At 46.1% G+C, this 24,124-nt stretch overlaps 2 protein-coding genes and 1 pseudogene across 3 annotated transcripts in view; 1 reads left to right on the top strand and 2 right to left on the bottom strand.

Annotated features, from left to right (window-relative positions):
* The window catches only part of LOC311310862 (uncharacterized protein), a gene marked incomplete at both ends in the record, with an annotated part of 13,439 nt that extends 11,309 nt beyond the window's left edge, over positions 1 to 2,130 (bottom strand). Inside the window, one exon of the mRNA XM_084440444.1 lies at positions 2,007 to 2,130. Coding sequence (XP_084296570.1) covers positions 2,007 to 2,130 — 124 coding nt within the window. The remainder of the gene's footprint in view (positions 1 to 2,006) is intronic.
* A 2,469-nt stretch (positions 2,131 to 4,599) lies between these two features.
* On the bottom strand, positions 4,600 to 8,653 carry gpa33a (glycoprotein A33 (transmembrane), paralog a; the record flags this gene model as incomplete). The annotated part of the gene is made up of 7 exons (XM_084440023.1): positions 4,600 to 4,987; positions 5,185 to 5,314; positions 6,072 to 6,188; positions 6,261 to 6,425; positions 6,548 to 6,764; positions 6,957 to 7,123; positions 8,608 to 8,653. 7 exons carry the CDS (start codon positions 8,651 to 8,653, stop codon positions 4,600 to 4,602), a joined length of 1,230 nt encoding a protein of 409 aa, XP_084296149.1.
* Positions 8,654 to 8,894: 241 nt separating this feature from the next.
* On the top strand, positions 8,895 to 23,311 carry LOC311310513 (ribonuclease H2 subunit A-like; annotated as a pseudogene). Its single transcript has 7 exons — positions 8,895 to 8,940; positions 9,605 to 9,674; positions 10,621 to 10,706; positions 11,270 to 11,407; positions 11,803 to 11,892; positions 21,882 to 22,000; positions 23,158 to 23,311. The product of its transcript is annotated as a ribonuclease H2 subunit A-like (transcript).
* Positions 23,312 to 24,124: the final 813 nt, after the last annotated feature.

Genomic DNA, 24,124 nt, shown 5'->3' with positions numbered 1-24,124 from the left:
TTGTTATGTGAGCTGCTGGAGGAGCCACTCTCTACAGGCAGGCTACTGTCAGAGGACACACACACACAGAAACACACACACACACACACAGAAACACACACACACACACACACACACACACACACACACAGAAAAACACACACACACAAAACATCTGTGTCTGCTCAACGTGTGTGTGTTTCTGTGTGAAGGAGAGGGGGGGAGAGAGAGATCTGGAGAAAGAGAGAGAGAGGGAGGGAATGAGAGAGAGAGAGGGAGAGAGAAATAGAGAGAGAGAAAGAGAGGGAGGGAGAACAGAAGTGGGATCATGAGATGAAGCAGGTTTTGTTTTCTTTCCATTAGTTCAGGTATGCTAGGTTTAGGTGTGATGGAACCAATAGATTCCACCCAAAACTGCAAACCTTGTTCTTCTAGTAAGCCTAGCAAAATAAATCAAGTATACCTAATCTATTTTCTATCAGACAAACAGATACCTTTGTATGGGTGTAGATGTGTGGGGGTGAGGTTTAGACAGGAGTTACAGGAGGTGGGGAGAGAGAGGGAGAGAGAGGGAGGGGGTGAAGGGAAAGAAAGCGGGAGGATAGAGGAGGAGAATAACAGGGTAATGTTATTGAGAATCTTGTTGGGGGGTTCCAGGAACCAAGAGCCAGAAGAAACACTGTCTTGATTCTACTGGGAGGAGGGGCAGAAGGGAGAGAGTGGGTGAGGGTCACAGGGTGAAGAAGGGTAAGAGGTTTTATTTTGAAGCCCCCCCCCACCCCCGTCCATTGTTTTAGATCAGCTCATGTCCCAGAGGAGTGGGGCTAGGCTAGGGGAATGCCTCCTGTACGAACTGCTCCCATTAACACATACTAGCCTAATAAACTCACCAGACAGAACTCTGAAGGACAACAAGGCTATAGGACAGATCTGTCAACACTTTGCCAACACAAATATCTGTTTTTGTAATGCCAATAAAGCTTCGTAAATTGAATTGATTGGAATGTATCCCAAACCCAAACCTTCATAGCCACTTAGAATTAGGCTAAAACAAGAAGCACCTGGCTGCAGAAAACTGACAGGCCAAACTAAGACACTGGCAGAGACGGTTGGCCTACCAGAGTTGTAGATGTGATCGCTGTAGGCTGGTTTACTAATCTGACTGCTGGAAGGAAGCATGCCAAACGGCGTCACAGGTTCTAGCCCCGACCCCGCCTCACACGAAGCCTCCAGCGCGAGCCCACTCCAATCCGTCACATATTAACCCGCACCGTAAAAAAAGAACGGGACGATGGTTGCTGCCCCACCCGAGCAACTGCTCTCCCTCGTGACTCTAATCAAATGGTTAGAATTTGATTATTGTAGCCTATTGATTGGACTGTAGGTGCAGGGGAAACTGCTTTTAAATATGCTGCCCCTTCTGATTGGAACGCCCTCCAAAATGACTTCAAACTTCCTGAACTGATCGCACACGGTGCCGAAGGAAATCCTAAAGGATCTGGAGCTCGAAAGTAGTGGGAAGTGTCTAATGTCCCTAAACTCTGTCCCTAAACCCCTTTATGCACTCCTGAAACTTTCTATCAATGTTTTATTGTTGTTCTGTATACGAAACCTGGATGGTTGTGTTTTTATTGTGTGCTGCCCTCTTGGCCAGGTCACTCTTGAAAAGGAGCTTTCCTTTAATCTCAACGAGTTTTATCTGGTTAAATAAAGGTTAAATAAAAAAAATAAAAAATTAGGCTATAGGCTATGCGTCCCGATTCCCCCACCGAGGTCCAGCATTCCGTTTAGACTATTTTAAAATCTAATCCAAAATTTTATGGGAAAATATAGGCTAGGCTAGAGTTCACAAATTATGTGATTATTGTGAGTATAGCATCTATCATCTATCAAACTCTTCTATTTAGGAAAACTTTAATCCGACTTGGGAAAAGTGCGCCCTGGACAGACAAAACAACCTGTTCTCAGGTTGTCGAGTCTGATGGCCTGAAAGCAAATACGAAAAAATCTCACAAACAACAACCAACCTCTCAGACAAAGAACAAGAATCCACCACCGCAGCCGAAGAAACATTCTCCAGATCCCTTCGTTCGTGTTTAAAGAAGCGTTCTCGGTCCCGCGGACATGTTCACCCCTTCTCTTTCGCCTCATTCCTGGGAAACCGTTAATCAGTGCGCTCCTTCGTGTAACGGGACCGTAGCCTACTACTAGAAGAATGGGAGGCGCCTCTCTTCTGCGCTCCTTTTCAGAAACATTGGGCCGGGGGATGTCCGCCTGTGTCAGACTCACCCAAACATCACCGGTTCTGAAGCAAGCATGACAGTGGTGATCCACTGTTCTTGCTCAAACTACACTAAAAATAGCCGCTGCTTATCTTTCACAATATTTCTACATTATGACCAGTCATACAGTAAATTATGATCATTGTAGCCTAGTCATCCTACAACTTTGGCTACACCTATTGCAGGCTAGCTGTCTGATCAGCATGCCAGTGTAGCAGATGTTGGTCCAAGGCAGAAAGCGATCTAGTGTTGAAAGCCACCATGATGATAACTTTAGTGTATAGCCCTAAGCTATGTCTATGTATGAGACCGTGGATCTTGAAACCGCAACCTTGCCTTAGGGCCTACTAGTGTAATTTTACCAGTAGACCTACCAAAACAGCAGTGCAGACAGTGTGAGGAGGTGAGTAGTCCTCACGGTGCGGGGTTTCCCCCTACCGGTAGATGTTGAGTAGTCTATGACCTTTTAATTGAGAGTCCACAGCGCCGCCGCCTGGCAGACAGCGAGTGACTAGGGGACAGTGGTCGCTCTGGTTGCGTGCATCACATCACCAGCTCCCCGGCAGCCAAGAGCTGCAGACGCCGGGGGGGCGGGTCATTCTTGTGTCACTCACATTATTGAAGATGTAGCCTTTTCTAGGCTACTGCCATTCTGAGGTAACCTGATCTGCTATTGGTTGCTGCTTCGGCGATGTCGCTGCTAATTTGCATAAAGTTGAACTCTGCCCAACTTCAAATCTACGCTCAGATCGCTGGTATCGCTTCGCTCTCTGCCGCCGAGGCGTCCGTTGCCCTATGTCGCCAGTTTCCATTGAGAATGAATGGCAGCCGGCCGCTCTCGTCGCCCAAGTCGCTCGCTGTGTGAGTGCACAGTAGAGCTCAGTCGCTCAATCGAGAAGAAACTAAAAGTGAGCCCGCGAGATCAGGATGGACTCACGAGGCCACCTACCAGTCAGTCCGTCTGGTAAAGGCAGCTCCGTCCAGAAACAAGCTCTAGCATCTTCACCGGAACCAGCCCAGGCACTGCCAGAAGGCTATTAGGGAATAGTTTGGGTGAACACTACAGCAGATCTATGAGAAACAAGCCCCATTTTCCCAAAGAACAACAGACACATTGTTGTAGGCTACTTTAATGTAAAATTACATTTTAATAATTTTGCTCCCCATAAAACATTTACACAGCATGTTTTCAATAAAGATAGTTTTATTTATTAGTGTACATTCAAAAAATACATGTCAAACAATACAATATTTTGGCCCTTTTGGTTAAAATTGATAAAACAAAACCAAGTTTAGTGATGTTGTAGCTTATCCAGCCCTCCTCAGGCACATAGTTATAAAATGTAAAAATAGTTCCAGGCATAATTAAACCCCACAAAAATGTAAAAATAGTTCCAGGCATAATTAAACCCCACAAAAAGTGAAAGAGGCCATTTCTTTACCAGCCGGGTGGTGGTGACTTTGCCCCATGGTGACTGGTCCAGGATTAGCCCAACCCCCCTCCCCTCCAGAATACTGTGAGGGGAGGAGTTTAGGGCTGATCTGGGACCAGCTATATGGAGGCACATAGCCGTGTTGCCAACCACAAGAGGCTGGGCTGAGACTTACAGAAGGTGTTGCAGTGTCCTGCCTCTGTACACAGTCAGCAGAGATGCCATACAGATATGTTCACATGACACACACATAGTACACATACCCCCTCTAGGGCTGGAACACTCTGGAAGGGCCTACTGGCCTCACTCTGAATACTCCACCTCTTCTCTCATCCCTCCCTTGACAAAATCACTAATCTAACATGATCTGTTTGGTTAAAGCATTACACAACAATTGTTTAAATGTACAGTACATATATAAAAGAGGAACAATGTACTTCAAAACAATCAATGAAAAATGAATGGTTTTACAACTAAAAAGGAGTGTAAACAGGGTTTTAAAAGATTCATCCTCACCTCCAGTTAGCACATGATAGTAAGCTCCTGACCCATCACCTCTAGACACACACACACACACACACACACACACACACACACACACACACACACACACACACACACACACACACACACACACACACACACACACACACACACACACACACACACACACACGTCCATGCATGCCTCTCCCATACCACACACATTTGTGTTAATAATGTTGATATGAGTAGCCTAACAACACAGATTAAATGTTTTGTCCCATCTTCATGTTGACACACACACCATCCTGGAAGAAACATCGCCAACAGACCACACCCACACCCACACCCACACACACTCCTGAGACTAAGACCTCAGACCGCTGATGGGGTTCAGGGGTCAGAGGTTAGTGATCAGGTGGTCTAGTCGTCGTAGTCCATCCTGGCGGGCTTATTGGTCGGCACACTGGGTGGTCTGTCTCTGTCATCATAGCGGTCATCATAGGGGTCATCATAGCGGTCGTCATTGCGATCTCTGTGGTCATCATAGCGATCTCTGCGGTCACTATAATCACGGTCGTCGCGGCGATCCGGATACCTGTCGCTGCGGCCGTCGCCATAGTCACTGCGGCGATCAGTGTAGTCGCTATGGCGATCGTCGTTGTCGCTGCGCCGGTCATCGTAGTCGCTGCGGCGGTCGTGGTCCACCTCGTCACGGCGGTCCACAGGCCTCTCACTGCGGTCGGCGTGGCGACTCTCAACTCCGTTCTCTGTGGGTTCCTTGTCACTGAACTCCTCGCTATCTGGGACCCTGGGGAGTGACCGCACAGGACAGGCTGTCTCACAGAGAGCCACGTGTGTGTGTACTGTATGTGTGTGTGTGTGTGTGTGTGTGTCTGAGGGAGAGAGAGGAGAATATGTGTGTGATGGTGCATGGTCTTATGTGTGTGTGTGTGTTTATGTGGGTCATACATGTATGTGTGTGAGTGTGTGCGTGTGTGTTCGTACCCCATGGTGTACTCTTCCTGCTCCTTGTTCTTCTTTCTGCAGCAGCAGCAGTAGATGATGATGATGAGTATGAGAAGAGCAGCGATGCCCAGGGCGATGAGGCCCCCGGTGAGGCCAGCATTCATAGATGCTACAGAACAGAGGAGGTAGAGAGCAGGAGGAGAAAAGAGGAGAGGAGAGGAGGAGGAGAAGAAAGAGGAGGAGAAGAAGAAGAGGAGCAGCAGAAAAGAGGAGGTGGAGAGGAGAAGAGAAAAGAGGAGGAGGAGGAGAAGGGGAGCAGTAGAGAAGAGGAGGTGGGGAGGAGGAGGGGTAATTATTCATCAGTTGATTATACCATTATTTTAATATATTGAACTTTTTAGTTGTTAATACATTTGTAAGTAAAGTTGTGAAGTATGATGTTCTCTAGTTTGTAGTAGTTAATATGAGCATGACGGTCATTGTGATGTGGCAGGGTCAATGATAAGGGGTTATAGGTTTTAGGAGCTGCAAGTTAGGGGTTAAGGGTCAAGAGTCAGGGTTAGAAGTATTAGTGGTTAGGACAGGGGTCTCAAACTTCTGGCCTGTGGGTCATTTCAGGTCCACCCCACCCCTCCATCCAGCCCGCGACATGATGTAAAAATTATAATGTAATCCGGCCCGCAAAATAATTTATTGTACACGGTGCCGGCAGGCAGGCTGCCGGCTACAATGTTAAATTCACGTCGCTTAAACGTGGGGTGCAATGCTGTAAATGCAATGCTCTAAAAAATCAGAAATATTGCCCTTTCTTATAGTTAGTAGTACTTGAACATTGAAGTGGCCCTCCTATGAGATGGCGATAGCAGCAGTGGCCCCAAGCCAATTTGAGTTCGAGACCCCTGGGTTAGGGGTCAGGCTGTTCTTACGTGGCATGACGGTCAGCGTGATGCTGCAGTTGGTTGAGCGAATCTTATTGGCTGAAGTGCAGGTGTAGTAGCCTGAGGTTTCCATGGAGATGTTGTAGAGAGATAGGATTCCATTCTCTGGGGGCAGAGCAAACTAAGTTTAATAACCACCCACCCACCCACCCACCCACACACACACAGTGTACGTACTGTCAGTGGTCCTGGGGTGCTTGGCCCGGGGCGTGTTCCTGACGTCCCGGCTCTCCCACTTGTAGACGGGTGGTGGGGAGCCCTCTTCAGACTTACAGGTCAGGTTGATGTTCTGGCCGTACTCGGCCTTTCCCTGGACCTCACACACCGGAGGAGAGGGAGCCACTGGGGGGAGACAGAGACTTTGTGACCTTTGATGCTCTCCACTGAGACCTCCTCACATTAGAACCAAGTCTGCCTCCTGGATGCCCAGGTCTGATCCAGATATTATACTGATCCTTCCCTACCTAGCACTACAAGCCTGGTGGTGTCTGCCAGAATCCCTGAGTCGTCCTTGGGGATGGCGACTCGACACTCATACACACGGTTGTCCTGCAAGGTTACGGAGGACAGTTTCAAGTTGACCTTGCCGCTCTTGAGGTCGTAGTCCAGAGAGGCCCGGCCCTCATAACGAGGGGTCACATCCACAGTCTTCAACGTGCTGTAGAAGGTCAATATACTAAGCTGGAGAGGAGAAGGAGAGGAGGAAGAGAGGAGAGGAGGAGAGGAAAGGAGAGGCGGAGGAAATTAGAGGAGGGGAGAAGGAAGGTCAGGAAAAGAGAGAAGAGGAGGAGAAGTAGTTCAATTAGTTTTACTTGTAAACTTCATGTTTAGACTTTTGAGAGAGAGAGAGAGAGTCAGGTTCCAGGGTCAGACCTCTTTGTCTTCAGGTTTGTCCCCCTCCGAGGTCCAGGTGACAATGACCAGTGGGTTGACAGGGTTCTGGGGCTTATAGGTGCAGGGGATGGTGATGTTGTCCCCTCTGGCGTGCTCATACACATCCTGGGGGATGGACACCTGCAGACATACCCCCACTGCCACCACTAGGGCAGAGATGAAGAGAGGAGAGGGTAAACTAGATAAACAACACTGAAGCACGCGCCCACACACACACACAAACACACACACATACATGCACACACACAGCCTATGTGCATACCCCTAAGAGGTAAAACAGTCAAGCAGCTCAGGGCCAAAGAGACCAGAGATGTCTATAGGATTATCAGCTCTGACCACCATAGTATTTGGGACTATCTGTGTGTGTGTGTGTGTGTGTGTGTGTGTGTGTGCGTGCGCATGTGTGTGCGTGTGTGCACAAACAAACATCAAATCACATGACATGGACGTGTCCCAAGGTTCAGCCTAAACAGGGATGAATACATTATCAACCAGTGTGTGTACTGTTCATGTATATGTCACCTCAACCTCGTGTCACCAGGACAGGATTTCCTCAGGGGATTAGAGATTAGATTAGACTTTATTTTCCCTCAAGGGGAAATTAATTTTCACAGTCTGTGTTGTTGCAGCAGAGCATGCGCCAGAGAGCTCAGGGGAGCAGAGCCTGGTTTCCATTCACTATCAGATTCAGATCTTGTCTCAAAACTGTCCTCTGGCGCATGCAACTCTTCCTAGATCGGATCTAAAATGCATAGCGAATGCCCCCAGACTAGCGTCACCTACAGTGTGTATGTCTTTTTTTAAGACAATAACCTTCTTGCTGTGAGACTTATGCACATTAGTCACATTGGAAGAATGAGAAGGTATACCAACTCTTCCGATCTAGACCAAACGATCTGCTCTGTGTGTCCATGTAACACGAGGGAACGGTGCGCATGTGCACCTGCTGTATCCTACCACCTTGCTGCTGATCCAGAGACTTGGATCGAGTGTTCAGTCTGTCAGAGACCTGAGTTAGATTAGTCGATCAGAGACCTTGGCTGGATTGTTCAGTCTGTCAGAGACATGGGTTAGTGTTCAGTCTGTCAGAGACCTCGGTTAGAGTGTTTAGTACCTGGGTTGGAGTCTGTCAGAGACCTGGGTTAGTGTTGAGTCTGTCAGAGACCTGGGTTAGTGTTGAGTCTGTCAGAGACCTGGGTTAGTGTTGAGTCTGTCAGAGACCGAGTTAACCGCCATTCCCACTCCTTCCTGTCTCTCTCTCCTCTCTCTCTTCCCTGAAGTAGCTAGGACATGGAGTTGGATTCCTCTGAGGCCTACACTGACGATACTTAGATCATCAAAACACCTCTTGTTCAAATCTAGTTCAAATGCAATAAAAAGTATGTCTATGAGCAAAAAGTTACCCTTTTTTGCGGATTTAAATTTACTAATGTGTAGGCTACCCTATTTTATAGTATACAATCTCATTACTGCTGATAGGCCGATTAATTCACATAGCCTATAATTTAAAAAAGTAACTGATCACCAGAACTGAATTGAATTAACGGCAACGCCTCAAGGACAGGTGTGGTCCCTACATTTCTCCAGGTGCACGAGCTGTCTAAACTCATACAACTAGGAAAACACTCACCAAAACAGAACACAGACGCAGCAAACATCCTCCTCTCCGCCGCCATCATCGGTGGTTGATTTATCTGAGCTCTTGGTCAGTCGTATTTCCAATTTATAATTAACCGGAATAGCGCTCGCTCGGATGTGCTGACCGAAACCTGCTCTTCGCGAGCTGGGTGCGCCACTGGCGACCGGATTTGTGACAGCTTCAGAAGCCAATGAGAACGTTTACATCTCCAGGCAGCCTTCTGCTCCATCCCACATCGTGTTGATGCTTGCTCAGGTATTTTCCCCTCCGACCACACCATGTGTGAACACGATCCAACGTACCACGTCATCAGCGGCCTTTGCAGTACAAATTATAAGGTTCTACAAAAACATGAACCTATGAAAGACAGTTTGTATATCAGATGATAAAAAAGATAATACATATTGAGTTTGCAGGTCTATGGGCGGCATAGGTCTAATTGTGATTCTTAGATTCGCATTGAACACTATCTGAAGGTTTGGTGCCTGAGAAACAAGCTAATTTCATGTCTGAAGGTGGGGGAGGAGAGAAGGTGTCGGGAGGGAGGTAGTCAGGTTTCAGTTGAAACAGAAAACAGATCTACTCTGGAATTGGAGACACATCCACAGCAAGTCTGACTGGTTAGACAGGGGTGTGTCATGTACCAGACACACACACGCACACACACACACACACACACACACACACACACACACACACACACACACACACACACACACACACACACACACACACACTTGGTGAGTTGAGTCAGTCCCAAACATTTTAACACCATCCATGCTAATCTATGGTGGTAGTGTTTATCCCAGCATACTAATCTCCCCAATAAAAAAAAATACAGTGAGACATATAATGCAGAGATGCAGAATGCATTCATTTGTTTAGTGATCTTACCATAGAATTGTATGTGTTTAGTGATCTTACAGGCTATAGGTTTTTGTGTTTAGTCTTCTGACTTCTGTTGCCCTCTGGCTCCCCCTTGTGAAAGATCACTACGGCCTGATTCCAACATTAACTGAGCCACCTCTGCCCTCGCTGAAAGATACAAGTTTGGAGAGGTATCGTTTATACAGTATATATACTGTCCCCCATTCTCTCTGTCTCTCCCCATGACCAACTATGTCCTCTCTCTCTGGGTCAGTCATCATTACTATGCAGAGCGTTTTCACAGTGCAGGTGGATATGCCTGACCATCACATCTGTCCATTTCTGAACCTGTCTTTAGATGATACATGATGAATACAGCAGGACACCTTCCAGTCTCCATTAGGGCCATGGTGAGCTCTAGACAGAAGTGGTTGCTGGTTTTATTTATCCTTGCAAAAACAAATACAACCGAGTTGTCTACTTTGAGCACATCCATCTGTGTGTGTTGAAGGTTGATGTGTGTGTTATTGACTAGGATTGTTTGATTGCAGGGCTGATGTGTGTTGTATTGCATAGCATATGTTTTTATTGAATGGGGTTGTAATCAGTGAATAACCATGGTAAGTTATACTACTACTACTACTACTACTACTACTATTACTATTACTATTACTACTACTACTATTACTACTACTACTACTACTACTACTACTAATAATAATAATAATAATACATGATAACTTGATGTTTTATTCCTTTATTTAAGTGTTGTGCTTCAATTGAAGAAAAAATTTAAGTAGTTCCACTGTGAATTTAATAAATAGGGCACGCCGTTTCGGCACACATTGCCTTCATCAGGTGTAATTCAGACCATGTGAGGGGCTAGGGTAATGTATGTAATATATTAATTAATGAATTAACTCTCTCTCTCTCTCTCTCTCACACACACACATACACACACACACACACACACACACACGCTCACTCAAACACACATAATCAGGATGGGATGTTAATTGCTTAATTGCACCGTACAGCACACCTGTACGGAAGCATCCACTTTGTTTCTCCGCTCTTTTACTCTGGTTTTTCCTTTAACGTGTCACCCGCCTGTCTGCATGTCTTCCTTCTCCACAGGGCGAAATACAACCTGAACGCTCTCTCACGACGTGCCCATCGGTCTGGTGCAGTACACGCTGGATAGCGGGGTTCAGCTCAAAGAGGTACGAAGCTAGGGGGCGCCCCGGTAGCTCACCGGGTAAGGCGCGCCCCATATGGAGGCTAGTCCTTCATGCGGCGGACCCGGGTTCGATTCCCGGCTCTGGTCCTGTGCCGCATGTACTCCCCTCTCTCTCTCCCACATTTCCTGTCTCTCTCAACTGTCCTGTCCATTAAAAGCTGAAAAGCCCTAAAAAATATCTTAAAAAAAAAAAAAAGAGGTACGAAGCCTCTACTATACCTGCATGCTGTATTTGATCTCTCTCCCTTCTTCTGTCTGTGTTCTCTGTCTTCTGGACAACCGTGTTCTATATTGGTCTGTCTTTGTTTTAGTTTCTTGTTTTTTTATGCTGCCATTTTGGTCAGGTGTTGCTCGAAAAAGAGTTCTTTGATCTCAAGCTTCTTTACCTGGTTAAATAAAGGTTAAATAAAATAAATAAAAAATACCACTTCACCAGTAAGACTTGACGCGGAAAACCATGAACGCCAACGTCAAAATATCTCGTACTGTGACTTGACTTGCCCCCGCCCCGCCCCGCCCATCACTCCGCTTGCCCCCCCCCCCCAGGTGTTTGTGGACATGGTGGGCCCGGCGGAGAAGTACCAGGAGAAGCTGTCCCTGCGCTTCCCTGGAGTGGAGGTGACAGTGCGCCCCAAGGCCGACTCCCTCTTCCCCGTCGTCAGCGCCACCAGCATCTGCGCCAAGGTCAGGGGGCGTGGCTGTAGGGGTGATGTCTGCTGCGCGTGTGTCTCTCTTTCCCTCTCTCTCTCTTTTTCTCTCCCTCTCACGCTCTTTTTCCCTCCTTCCTTAATAGTCTCAGTAGCTTCCCCTCTCTCTCTTTCTCTCTCTCTCTCCTTTCTTACCCTCTCTTTCTCTCTCTTTCTCTCTCTACCTCCTTCCTCAATAGCCTCAATCGCTTCCCCTGCCCATTTTGAACTCTCACAACCAGTTGAGTCCGTTCTTAACGTAGATATCGACTCAGCCAACGAATGTTTAAATGTAAACTCAGTGCGGACGATTCAGTGTTTGTGTGTGTGGAATAAAAGGTGTGTGGAGAGCGTTTAGAGGCGTCTGAGGTGTCGTCCGTCCTCCCACTCCAGGTGGCCAGGGACCACGCCGTCAAGGGCAGGAGCTTCTCAGAAGACCTGGGACAGGTGGACAGAGTACGGCTCGGGCTATCCCAATGGTCAGTAGTCTCACGCACGCGCACACACACACACACACACACACACACACACACACACACACACACACACACACACACACACACACACACAGCTCGCCACCACCAACGTTAATGCCTAGGTTATAGCTGCTTATTATACGGCTCTCTGAAATACTCCAGTCCGATTGGACAGTCGTGCATCCTACCGGCCAATTATTTCTCGATAACTGACCGACGTCAAGGGCAACCGAGCAATACTGACCGCTGCTAAGGGGGCGTGTTACAGTATATGTCTACGAGCGACAGTTGAAAGTTGTTTGAAAGTTGCTGGACATCCTAAACAATAACGGTTTCAAGTTCAATCCCTGAAAACACCCATTGCCCAAGCACACACAGCCATATCGCTGGCGAAATTAAAAAGTGTTGGCCTATTAGTATTAATGTCGTTGATAAGTAGCCATGTAATAAGCAGGATAACGCTTGGCCAGTCGGTCATTATCGAACCAGGCCAGGTCACGCCTGGCTTATGTGTGTTGGCTGGCTTGTTTCTGTGCGGGACTGGTAGGACGGTAATGTCCGATAAATAAAGATGGGTCTTGTCACCTGGACACATCAGTTCCAATGCTTCCAATGCTAATCCAGCACAATGAGAGCGGGATAGCCAGTAAGCTCATGGGCTCACAACAACTAGCAGCAGCTTCCATAACATTAATGGTAGCGGTCAGTGGCTAAAGCAGTTACACTGATGATTCCTGTAATGTTAGCTATTTTGCTGCAATGGGTTCAACTTTTGTTTCTGGATAAAGGTCATGACTTGCTGTTTTGCACTTCCCTTTAGGTGGTGAATAAGTAGACCCAGGACACAGTGGGTTATTTGGACATCTACTAGGATCTTGATATTATATTGATATGAAGATATGAAAGTCAAGTATTTGCCCTTAGAAGTAAATTGTAATTAAAATGGTTCTTAGCTAAGTAACCTAAATGTAGCCAAACCTTTTTTTTCCCAGCCAAAAATAACATTTATATGAAGCCTGTTTTGTGTTGCGTAGACATACAGTACATTTAAGCTGCATAATAACATGATATGGTGGTGAATAAAAACAGTTGTCAGAGCAGATTCCTGGTGCTACAGCACAGGTGGTGTTGTAGTCCTATCCCAGGGCTGTACATTAACTTTTTTAGCACTGGTGCTACAGGGGTTGATAGTTCTGTAGCACTGAGCCAGAAAGTTGTAGCACAGGTATAACATGTCCATTATCACCTCTACTGAACACAAGTTATGCAGTTCATCACTTAAAACCACCTGGAAAGGGATGTTACTGTACTGTACGTATACAATATGAAATAATAACAAATGTTTGCAGACAAGCATCTTTAGGTTTTCCCGGCTTTTGATTTTGCGGTGTCTTCCACATTTGGGTTATCTTCTTTTTCATTAATAATTTCAACATATTTTCCTTTGCTCGTTTGTTTGGGTTTTTCTCTATGATCTGAACAAGGAACCAGTGTTTCCTGTGGAATTGATGTCTTGGTGTGGTGGTGCCAAGCTGAAGACAGCTAAAATAAGGAGGATTTCTACACCAAAGCGGGGGTCTGGGCGTCCTTCCCCATAAAAGTTTCAGAGACCTAGTTTCCGGTATTCAGGTGACTTTTAAAGAATGAAAATAACAAAATCGTGAGACATATATAATTGAAAAGTATACTGAAACAGCATGTTTAGCCTACATTAAATATGATTTCTTTAATTTTGAGTTATGAGGTGAGAATAATAAATTTTGTGTAAATGTTTTATTTAATAAAAAAAAGTTATGTTTGATGCTCATTGATGCTTAACTGGATACTCATTCCTTCTAAATCATCACTCTTTCTAATCTCTCATCCTGCCCTGTCCCCTTCCTTCTCCTCTCTCTTCTCCTGCTCTCCTCTCAACAACCTCTATCCTCTCCTCTCTCACCTGTCCCTCCACTCTGTGCTGGTCCTGTCTTCTCCTACCAAAATCACTGCCTTTTTTACATAGCTTACATAAATAATAGGCTAGATTAGGCTACGCTTAACTGATATTTCGTTGCATTTGCTGTTGCTTTAACTGGCACTTTTAGGTGGCTGGAGGAACATTAACGCAAGCTAGCATCATTAAACTTTAGGTTCAGCCAGCCAAAAAGACCGTCGCTCAATCAGTCAGGGCAGCGCCTCTGATTCGCATGTTGTAGGTACTCACGCTTATGGTGTGGGCAGTCTCCTTGACAAATTATTCTTGCTGACTGACAGACAGCAGCGCACAAACTACGTAGATGGAGGCTCCACTTTGGCTCAAACATTGGCTAGGCTACTGGGTGTAGCTCCACGTTGTGTTTCTAGACTATTTTTTAGATAACGTTACATATTTATCACACTTCAACTATATTTAGCAAGCCTCAGCTTGCGCCGCACAGTAACAAAAGAGCCAGATGAACAATATTTAATAAAGTGCCAAGGTTTATTGAGGATGCAGGCCTACTGTGAGAGAGTCTGGCTTGTCCAACTTCCCTGAGAATTTAGGTAACTTACGGTCCTGTTGGACATAAACCACCTCCCTTCTCTCAGCTCCAGCCGAAGAGGACACAACCTCAGCATTGGAAGTCCCAGGTGTAGGTTGCAGTCTCTGTAGTTGTTGTTCCAGTTCACAAATGCGTTCCTCCATTGCTTCGCGTGTGGGCTCTGCCATTGTCTTTGCCTGTAGAATAGGCTTGAGCAGAAGACAAGACACTTGGATCCACTCAAAAGTCGTCCCACCAATCCCCCCACTGCTCTTACTGTCCCTTTCCACATTCAAATTATTCACAAACAATATCAACCACTTCCCACCATATTATTAGGCTACTCTATACTCAACTCACCTTCGCACATAAAAAAAAAAGACAAAAAATCTGTATGTATCCCTGTCGACAACGCCAAATGTAGCAAGCCTCAGCTTGCGCCGCACAGTAACAAAAGAGCCAGATGAACAATATTTAATAAAGTGCCAAGGTTTATTGAGGATGCAGGCCGAGGGGACCTTCTGACTGGGTATAACAAGAGAAATTTACTATTTAGTTCACCGCACACCACTCCAAACTGTTTCACACTTGTCACTTGGAGCAATCCACACTGGAACAAAACACGCTGGTAATCAGATGCCATAAAGGCTAGTATGCACACACACACAGTGTCAAGATTCTCTTGAGTCTATCCAGCCATCCAGCTCTACTCGCGCACAGCTCACCCTGTAGGCCTACGGCTCTGGGGGAAGTGGCGACTAACAACACAAAAACAAACAACAAAAATAAAGAAAATAAACTAGTCCGCCCACAGAGGCAACCACAGATATTTTGCCTCAATACCAGCCACAGATGCCAGGGGGACTAGAACACAATATACCAGAAAAATAAACTTTAATGCTTAATAAGGGACTCAACAGTAAGAGCAGCAGAAGGAATCTGTAGCTTCCTGCTATGCTGGACTCAACGGTATACAATACCAATTCTAATCGGGCGTCAGACTCCACAACGACGACGTAGAACAGCTTCGACAAACATTTCCGCCGTGAGTGCATGGAGGTATAATATAACTGGAGACGGCATTGAAAATGGCTGCCTATTCATTTCAATGAAAGTTGCTCACCGGCGCATGAAGCCATTTGACGTAGTGGCCAAAGCCCGGTATTGCAAGTCACGTCACGGCATGCGGCCCAAGACCCTTATTTCCCATGGTTTGTGGATGATGATAGATAGGGCTAGAAAAGGAAAACAAAATTTTTCTCGGTATCATTCAGCATCAGAGACCAATCTAATCAATATAAAATTTTAATTCAATGGGGTTTTGTTTGTTTTTGAAGCCACCAATACCTGTAACGAGCCCATTTGAAACATGTGCTGTGCACGAGCCTCGGGGACGCTGGTCGCGCGTTCGTGAGTCCTGCGAGCTCGGGAAAGCACGTCACCATAGGAAGACCCGCCCTACTCTGCCTCTGATTGGATAGGAAGTCATGTAATGACGTCGGCTAACATGCTATGCTTTTAGCAATGAAGCTGCTACGATGATGCTAATCATAGATATGAACGTATGTCTATGATGCAAATGATCATGACATGTGGTTACTTTAGGACATCGTTGGAAAAGATCTAGAGGGTAAGTGGGTCAATGTTGAATAACTTAGCTAACATTATCTAATGTTACATTTCTTTATATTAACATCAACTATATTGATAGGCTAGCTATGCTAACGGTAGCTAATGCTAACGGCTTAGGGTTAACGTTAGTTAATGCTAACGTTACGTTCGGAGGTCTCATGTATTTCAATTTAACATAATGTTGAGCATGATCAATGTGACATTGTTCATACATTGATTACAGTCTGTAATCTTGTCTGGCGTTATTTAGCTATAGTGGGCTGATGCTACTATAGCATTTGCCACATTATACATCAAATTAATCAAGCATAGTTAGTGTTATTACCTGAAGGCATTATTACCATTGCAAGTAAGCATGCCATGTATATGCCATGCCTGGAAATCAAATTAATAGTGTAATTCTTCCCCATCATAGCTCATTGTACACTGATATAATCATTCTCCTTGCCTTTGCTAATACTCATCTCTTTTATCAAACTTTGTGCTAGGAAAGAAATCTGGCTGTGATTCGGCGCTAGTGCTCATCCAGGCTGTTGTCATCTCCCGCCTGGACTCCTGCAACTCCCTACTTGCTGCCATCCTGCAGCGTTGGCCATCAGACTCCTGGAGAAAGCTGCTGCTGACCTGGTGTTCAACGGCCCCATGCTCTTCCACACAACTTCCCTACTCCGTTCTCAGCACTGGCTCCCTGCGCTGTCCCATCCAGTTTAGGACTGTGCTGCAAGCCTACAGGGCAAATGAACAGCTCCCTCCGACCTCCAGGCTGTGGTCAAGCTCTGCTGCCTTGAGGTGATTGGTTCCCCAGTTGCTCCAAGCCCCCCTACGGCAGATTGGCGTGGCCATGGCTTTTTTCTGTCCTGGCCTCACAGTGGTGGGAACTGTCCACTGATGTCAGTACAGCAGAGTCGCTGCCCATCTTTCGCCGCATGCTGAAAATTCACCTGTTCAAGATGTGCCCTGGACCCTTCCTTTTAACACCTATTTTATTTGTTCTTGTACTTTGTCTTTAGCAACAGGTTAAGCTCTTAGACGCTTGTTTAGAAAGGAGATGCACTTATGAGTTCTAGCGAGCAGTGGTACTGTAGTGAAGCTGCAGTGTCACTAATGAAAGACTAATGGGGTGCACCTGAACTGGGCCGCTGACAGAGGCTCTGATCACCCTCGGCTGGACTTGATTGCTGAGGGGTGGACTAAGAAAGCAGAGCCAGTCGGCAGTCTGGGGAGCGGAGCTTCATTTCCGTCAGGGCAACTAGTCTGACGAAGCAATTGTTAACTTGCACTCACGGGAGAGGATAACATGCCTGTCTAGCCCAGCTTAAACTATGCGCCCATGTACCAGTGTGCCGACTCAGGGTGATATCTAGTGTGTTTGCAATTGAGTGTGCCTGCCTATACAGGGTGATCCAGTGTGGACTTGATTGATGTTGCACATGGGCGATTGGAACTAAACTAACCTTGCGTTGCATTTGTCTTTCTCTCTCTGGCTCTATCGTGTCCACTCTGCTGGCGCTGATGGATGGGTTGGACAGTCAAGGGGAGCCAGTGGTCCAGTTCCTGTTCATGCTTGGTTGTTGCCTACTCACCTTCCCATCTCCTGCATCACCTGCCACCTGTCTCCACTCTGCCCAGCTGCACCTCATCCCTCATTACTCTTAGCATTAATACCAGTCAATTTCCCTTGGTTCTCTGTAAGATCATCCAGTCATCTACCAAGTCTGCTCAGCTCTTCTGTCTGCCATATTTTAAGTTGTTTATTGAAATTGAGTTAAAGTAGTTTGTATGGGTCAAGCATCCTCCAGTTTGTATGACTCAAGATCTGTTTACTGCCATGTATATGGTTCACACATACTAGAAATTTGACTAGGGTTAAGGCATACACTGGTGACATGTTTTTAATTGTTTTGTGATCACTGTCTTTGTGATATTTTCTGATGACCACGCCTTTGATCTAAGCAGAGCCTTAGCACATTATGGAGGAACCATGTCCCTTTCTTTTACCGATCCCTGAGAGCAAGACCTGTGAATGTCCTGAACAGTGTGGTGGCCACATTTGTTGGGAATTTGGGTGGAAATAGTGTTGAACATCATTGCATAGTTTGACTGCCATTTCATACCAACATTAAGAGAAAGTGGAGAAGTAGGCTATACCTAGAAAATACTATAGGTGTGCAATTCGTTTGTACAGTCTGGTAGTTAAATGGTTAAAAATGGGCAAGCAATAACATTGGAGGGAAATGTATACTGACACTGATGATTGTTTCAGAAATGGCCTGAGACAAAATAATGAAATGTTATACATCAGTATTGTGAAACACTGAACATATTTTAATGACTGACAAGGAGAGAGGAAACAGTACAAGTTAATCAATATTAACTAGGCTCACTATGAACAGTGTGTATTATTGGCTCTGTTCTGACATCAGTGCACAGTTCATTCCACCACTGTGAGGCCAGGACAGAAAAGAGCCATGGCCGTTACAATCTGCCGTAGGGGGGCTTGGAGCAACTGGGGAACCAATCACCTCAAGGCAGCAGAGCTTGACCACAGCCTGGAGGTCGGAGGGAGCTGTTCATTTGCCCTGTAGGCTTGCACCACAGTCCTAAACTGGATGGGACAGCGCAGGGAGCCAGTGCTGAGAACGGAGTAGGGAAGTTTTGTGGAAGAGCATGGGGCCGTTGAACACCAGGTCAGCAGCAGCTTTCTCCAGGAGTCTGATGGCCAACTCTGCAGGATGGCAGCAAGTAGGGAGTTGCAGGAGTCCAGGCGGGAGATGACAACAGCCTGGATGAGCACTAGCGACGAATCACAGCCAGATTTCTTTCCTAGCACAAAGTTTGATAAAAGAGATGAGTATTAGCAAAGGCAAGGAGAATGATTATATCAGTGTACAATGAGCTATGATGGGGAAGAATTACACTATTAATTTGATTTCAAGGCATGGCATATACATGGCATGCTTACTTGCAATGGTAATAATGCCTTCAGGTAATAACACTAACTATGGTTGATTAATTTGATGTATAATGTGGCAAATGCTATAGTAGCATCAGCCCCCTATAGCTAAATAATGCCAGACAAGATTACAGACTGTAATCAATGTATGAACAATGTCACATTGATCATGCTCAACATTATGTTAAAATTGAAATACATGAGACCTCCGAACGTAACGTTAGCATTAACTAACGTTAACCCTAAGCCGTTAGCATTAGCTACCGTTAGCATAGCTAGCCTATCAATATAGTTGATGTTAATATAAAGAAATGTAACATTAGATAATGTTAGCTAAGTAATTCAACATTGACCCACTTACCCTCTAGATCTTTTCCAACGATGTCCTAAAGTAACCACATGTCATGATCATTTGCATCATAGACATACGTTCATATCTATGATTAGCATCATCATAGCAGCTTCATTGCTAAAAGCATAGCATGTTAGCCGACGTCATTACATGACTTCCTATCCAATCAGAGGCAGAGTAGGGCGGGTCTTCCTATGGTGACGTGCTTTCCCGAGCTCGCAGGACTCACGAACGCGCGACCAGCGTCCCCGAGGCTCATGCACAGCACATGTTTCAAATGGGCTCGTTACAGGTATTGGTGGCTTCAAAAACAAACAAAACCCCATTGAATTAAAATTTTATATTGATTAGATTGGTCTCTGATGCTGAATGATACCGAGAAAAATTTTGTTTTCCTTTTCTAGCCCTATCTATCATCATCCACAAACCATGGGAAATAAGGGTCTTGGGCCGCATGCCGTGACGTGACTTGCAATACCGGGCTTGGCCTGAAAGCCCATGGTGGCTTCAATGCGCCAAGCTGATCCTGGGGGCTTGCGTGAGTGTAACAAGGGTGTGCACCTGCCCTTTCCTCTCGGCCGGAAATATTCGCTATTTTTCTGTGGCTGCCTATCGCTCATTTATGTCTTTAGGGGCTGCTACCCGCAGCCACAAGGTGGCACTGTCTACATATAGGCTATTTTTTACTGGTCCAATCAGACAACTGCATGAGGCACTTGCCCGAACGGGGGAAGCTATAGGCTAGCCTACCTGACTGCTCTCACTTCATTTCACCTCATTCGTCCTCCCGGCTTCAACACGGAAAAACCCGCTAACGTTACATACAAGCGGCTCGCTGTCTGTCGCACGCGTGCTACAGGGCAAATAAATTAATTGCACAGACATTTTTTTTCATAGCACATACGACATATATGTCGCAATGTACAGCCCTGTATCCCCAACTGAAAATATTGATCTAGTGATTAGTCAACCCATTGCTAAATCACAAACTACTAAGCTATCCCATAGGAATGAGCCTATAACCATACCAGCTGGGCAAGTTGACTTTGCTAGCTACCTAACCTAGCCTTAATGATATTGTCCTGCTCAATTGCTATGCAACATATCAACTGACCAGTTCTTAAATGTATTTCACAACACTGGTTATTCTACTCACCAGACAGTCCCAGTCAGCAGACGTTGCTTGCTGTGTGAATAGTTTTGCTAGGTACATTGTGAGGCAAGTGTTGGTGACAAGGACTAGCTAGCTTGTAGTAGCTAACCTTAGCCAAAGCACTTTGAGAGAACGTGCACAGTATCTCCAACTCCTCGGGCCTTGAGCTAGGTAGCTAACACTAGCTAGCGTGTTAGCTAGCACTAGCTAACGTTAGCTAGCTATCATTGGGCTTCATTTCCTGAACTTAGCTTTAGCTTAGCGTGCAGCCAGGTTATGGGTTACTGTTTATTTCAGATAGTACTCTACATTTCAACTAGCCCTTCTCAGTCCCGTTGTTGTATTCCGCTCGCGACAACAGTCTGGCCTAGTTAGGAGAGGCGCTCATATTTACAAGTGTCAGATAAACATGAAACTTCACTTACCTCAGCAAAATGTGGTCTATTTTAACAAATGCTGGGTTTTGAAGCCTCGGCGCTACCAATAAATAACTTATTTAGACGCATTCTGTCCGAGTGAAATTATTTTTCCGAGGTAGTCTTCTTCTGTGGTGGTGGCAATGCTTTGAAGCTTCAACCCAGCATTTGTTAAAATAGACCCTTTTGCTTAGGTAAGTGAAGTTTCATGTTTATCTGACACTTGTAGGCTAAATATGAGCGCCTCTCCTAACTAGGCTGACACCGATTTATTTTGAAGGAAAAGTGAATGCACCAGCAAAGGACTGTTGACAACGGGACTGAGAAGGGCTACATTTCAACCAGACATTCCAGTGAAACCAGATAGTCAAAATAACTTACCTGATATAAAATGGGCACCGCAAACGCAGGCATTTCTGATGATTTCCTCAGTCCAGTCCGTACGCTTAATAATGGCGATTTCATCTGTCTTCCTCTGCTACGGTTTCAAGAATGCGCGCATAGGCTACTTGTGCTGACTAGGCTGTAAAAGGGTCTATAATTAACAAATATGACCCACGCTCGTTACATAACTTCTACAACATCCAGTGACAAAATATGTCATGGTACCTTGGTATGTCCACACCAAGGATCGAACTCACAACCTTCGCAGTGATAGGTAGCACACTATCCACTCGGCCACCGCTGACCTGGGAAATGGAATTGCAGGTCAACAACATGACGCAAGAAGCACGGACAAAAAGGATTCCCTCTCCTTGGTGTGTCGGCTTACAGCCAACACACAGAAACAAAAGCCCTTCAGTGCGTTACAACAAAACCGAACGCAGATAATGACTTGCTGGCCCTTACTTATCACCTAACAAATATCAACATTGCAATAGCTTGATATCACGGCTCTTGGCGCTGCACAGTAGACGGTTTTAACAGTTTAAAGCAAGTGTCCGAGTGCGTTGGTACCGACCTCTTCTGCTCCTGGTTGGTGTCCAGACCAAGACCAAGGCGTGGATGCTGAAGTATCTGGACCCCGTGTTCGGATACCCGCAATTCGTCCGGTTCAGCTGGAGCACGCACAGACGATGCTGGACAGCAAGGCCGTCGCTGTCCACTGGTGAGGGGACAATAAAGTTCTGGACGATTTGAACCGGGGGTAGAGTTGGTCTGGAGTGGGGGATCAGAATCAGGATTTGTTTATTGCCATTGTACTTTACTGTACATACATAGGATTTTTGTCCGACCCGTAGTGCTTACAGCAATACAACAATACAATATTCTAGATTGCTATTCTTGCATTTGCCTTCAGCGCTAGATTATGCTCTTAGTCACTTGTTTTTGAAAGGCGATGCACTTGTGAATTCTGGCAAGTAGTGGTACATTGGCTTATCCTACTTTAAATGCAATTATTGTTAGTCGCTTTGGATAAAAGCGTCTGCTAAATGACTGTAATGTGTACAACGTTGTCAACAATGTACAACATCGGACAGGTGCCAGGACAGGACAGGACAGGACAGTGCATGACAGGACAGGACAGGGCTCGTAACGTGCAGTGATACAAACATAGTGCAAAAAATAGCAGTGCAATTTGGACTACAAGAGAGAGTCAGTGAAGTAGTCAGTCAGTTTAGTACAGAGATTTCAGGGGGCGGGGGAGAGAGTCAGAGGGGAGAGAGTCAGAGGAGAGAGTCAGAGGAGAGACTCAGAGGGGAGAGAGTCAGAGGGGAGAGAGTCAGAGGAGAGAGACTCAGAGGGGAGAGAGTCAGAGGAGAGAGACTCAGAGGGGAGAGAGTCAAAGGAGAGAGACTCAGAGGGGAGAGACTCAGAGGGGAGAGAGTCAGAGGAGAGAGAGTCAGAGGGGAGAGACTCAGAGGGGAGAGAGTCAGAGGGGAGAGATTCAGAGGGGAGCCATGTTGATGAGGCTGACAGCCGTGGGGGAAAAACGGTATTTGTGTCGGACAGTTTTGGTCTTTAACGAGCGCAGCTTCCACCCAGAAGGGGGCGGTGTGAAGAGGCCATAGCCCGGGTGGGAGGGGTCTGCCGTGAGGAGAGGGGGTGTGTGTAGAAAAGAGTTAGGGACCGCCCAGACCAGGGGAGGATGACGGAGGATTCGTTTATTTTTCAAAATTAACTGTGACGAGTCCCAGTATGAGGAAAAGATGGTGTGTGTGAGTGTATCGTTTTTGCTGGGGAGAGAGGAAGTGGACATTGAGAGAGGAGGAAGCTGAGTCTGCATCGTGGACTCACTGCATGTGTGTGTGTGTGTGTCCTCAGGGACGATGACGAGGAGGACGGGGAGAAGGCGGCGTCCTGTCAGAACAACGCCTCCGTGCTGTCGTACATCGGCCGAGGTAAGGCCGACAACACCGCACGCCAACCCCAACGCTTCTTCACTGAGAGGAGACTCCAGGGTCTGGACACACTCTGAGAACACACACTCACACACACACACACACACACACACACACACACACACACACACACACACACACACACACACACACACTCTCACTCACTCACACACACACACACACACACACACACACACACACACACACACACACACACACAAAAACATACACTCAACCTCCCTCCCCTTCCCCACAGTAACCCTCAACCAAGCCCCCAGGAATCGAAATCTAAAGTGAAGGCCTATTGAACCGCGCCATCTTGGCTAGATTTGTAGTCACTTGGCTATTTCCGGTTACTTTTGACTTGCGCAGTTGAGCTTCTCTGGCCGACGCGCGTCCACGAAAAAGTTCACATTTATCTGAAATGTAGACGCGCGTTCCCGGCTCTCCCCGCTTTGATTTAGCAATGAAAACCGGCTTGCATATTAACCTGTTTTTGTCAAATATATCAATTGGAGAAATTATTTTTTGATCCTGGCATCTTAGTTTTAACAAGTTAAATATAATTGAACATGTTTTGTTTGCTAGTAGATGGTATTCATTCCGTTCGCGATAACGTTATTGCAGCCAGGCTAAATTCCTCCAGGGAGCCAGTGACAGGCGAGTTGAAGAGCTTCACTCCCCGCCAGCAGGAGCTCTGGCCGCGGCTACCGCATCTCGGAAAACCCGCTGAGTTCGTGGCTGCTATTTCACACTCGCCCTTGATCAATCCCAATACCGATCCATGGTAATAATGAATCAATCGTTCAGATCAGATCGGCAGTGCTGCATGCATGTTACAACATCATTGTTAGCTTTATTAACATAACCATAGCCTACATTTATCTCTC

This window comes from Borostomias antarcticus (assembly GCF_949987555.1).
Source record: "Borostomias antarcticus genome assembly, chromosome: 6".
Lineage (NCBI taxonomy): Eukaryota > Metazoa > Chordata > Actinopteri > Stomiiformes > Stomiidae > Borostomias > Borostomias antarcticus.
Note: the sequence above shows the minus strand (reverse complement) of the source record. Positions and strands in the feature narration are given on the sequence as shown.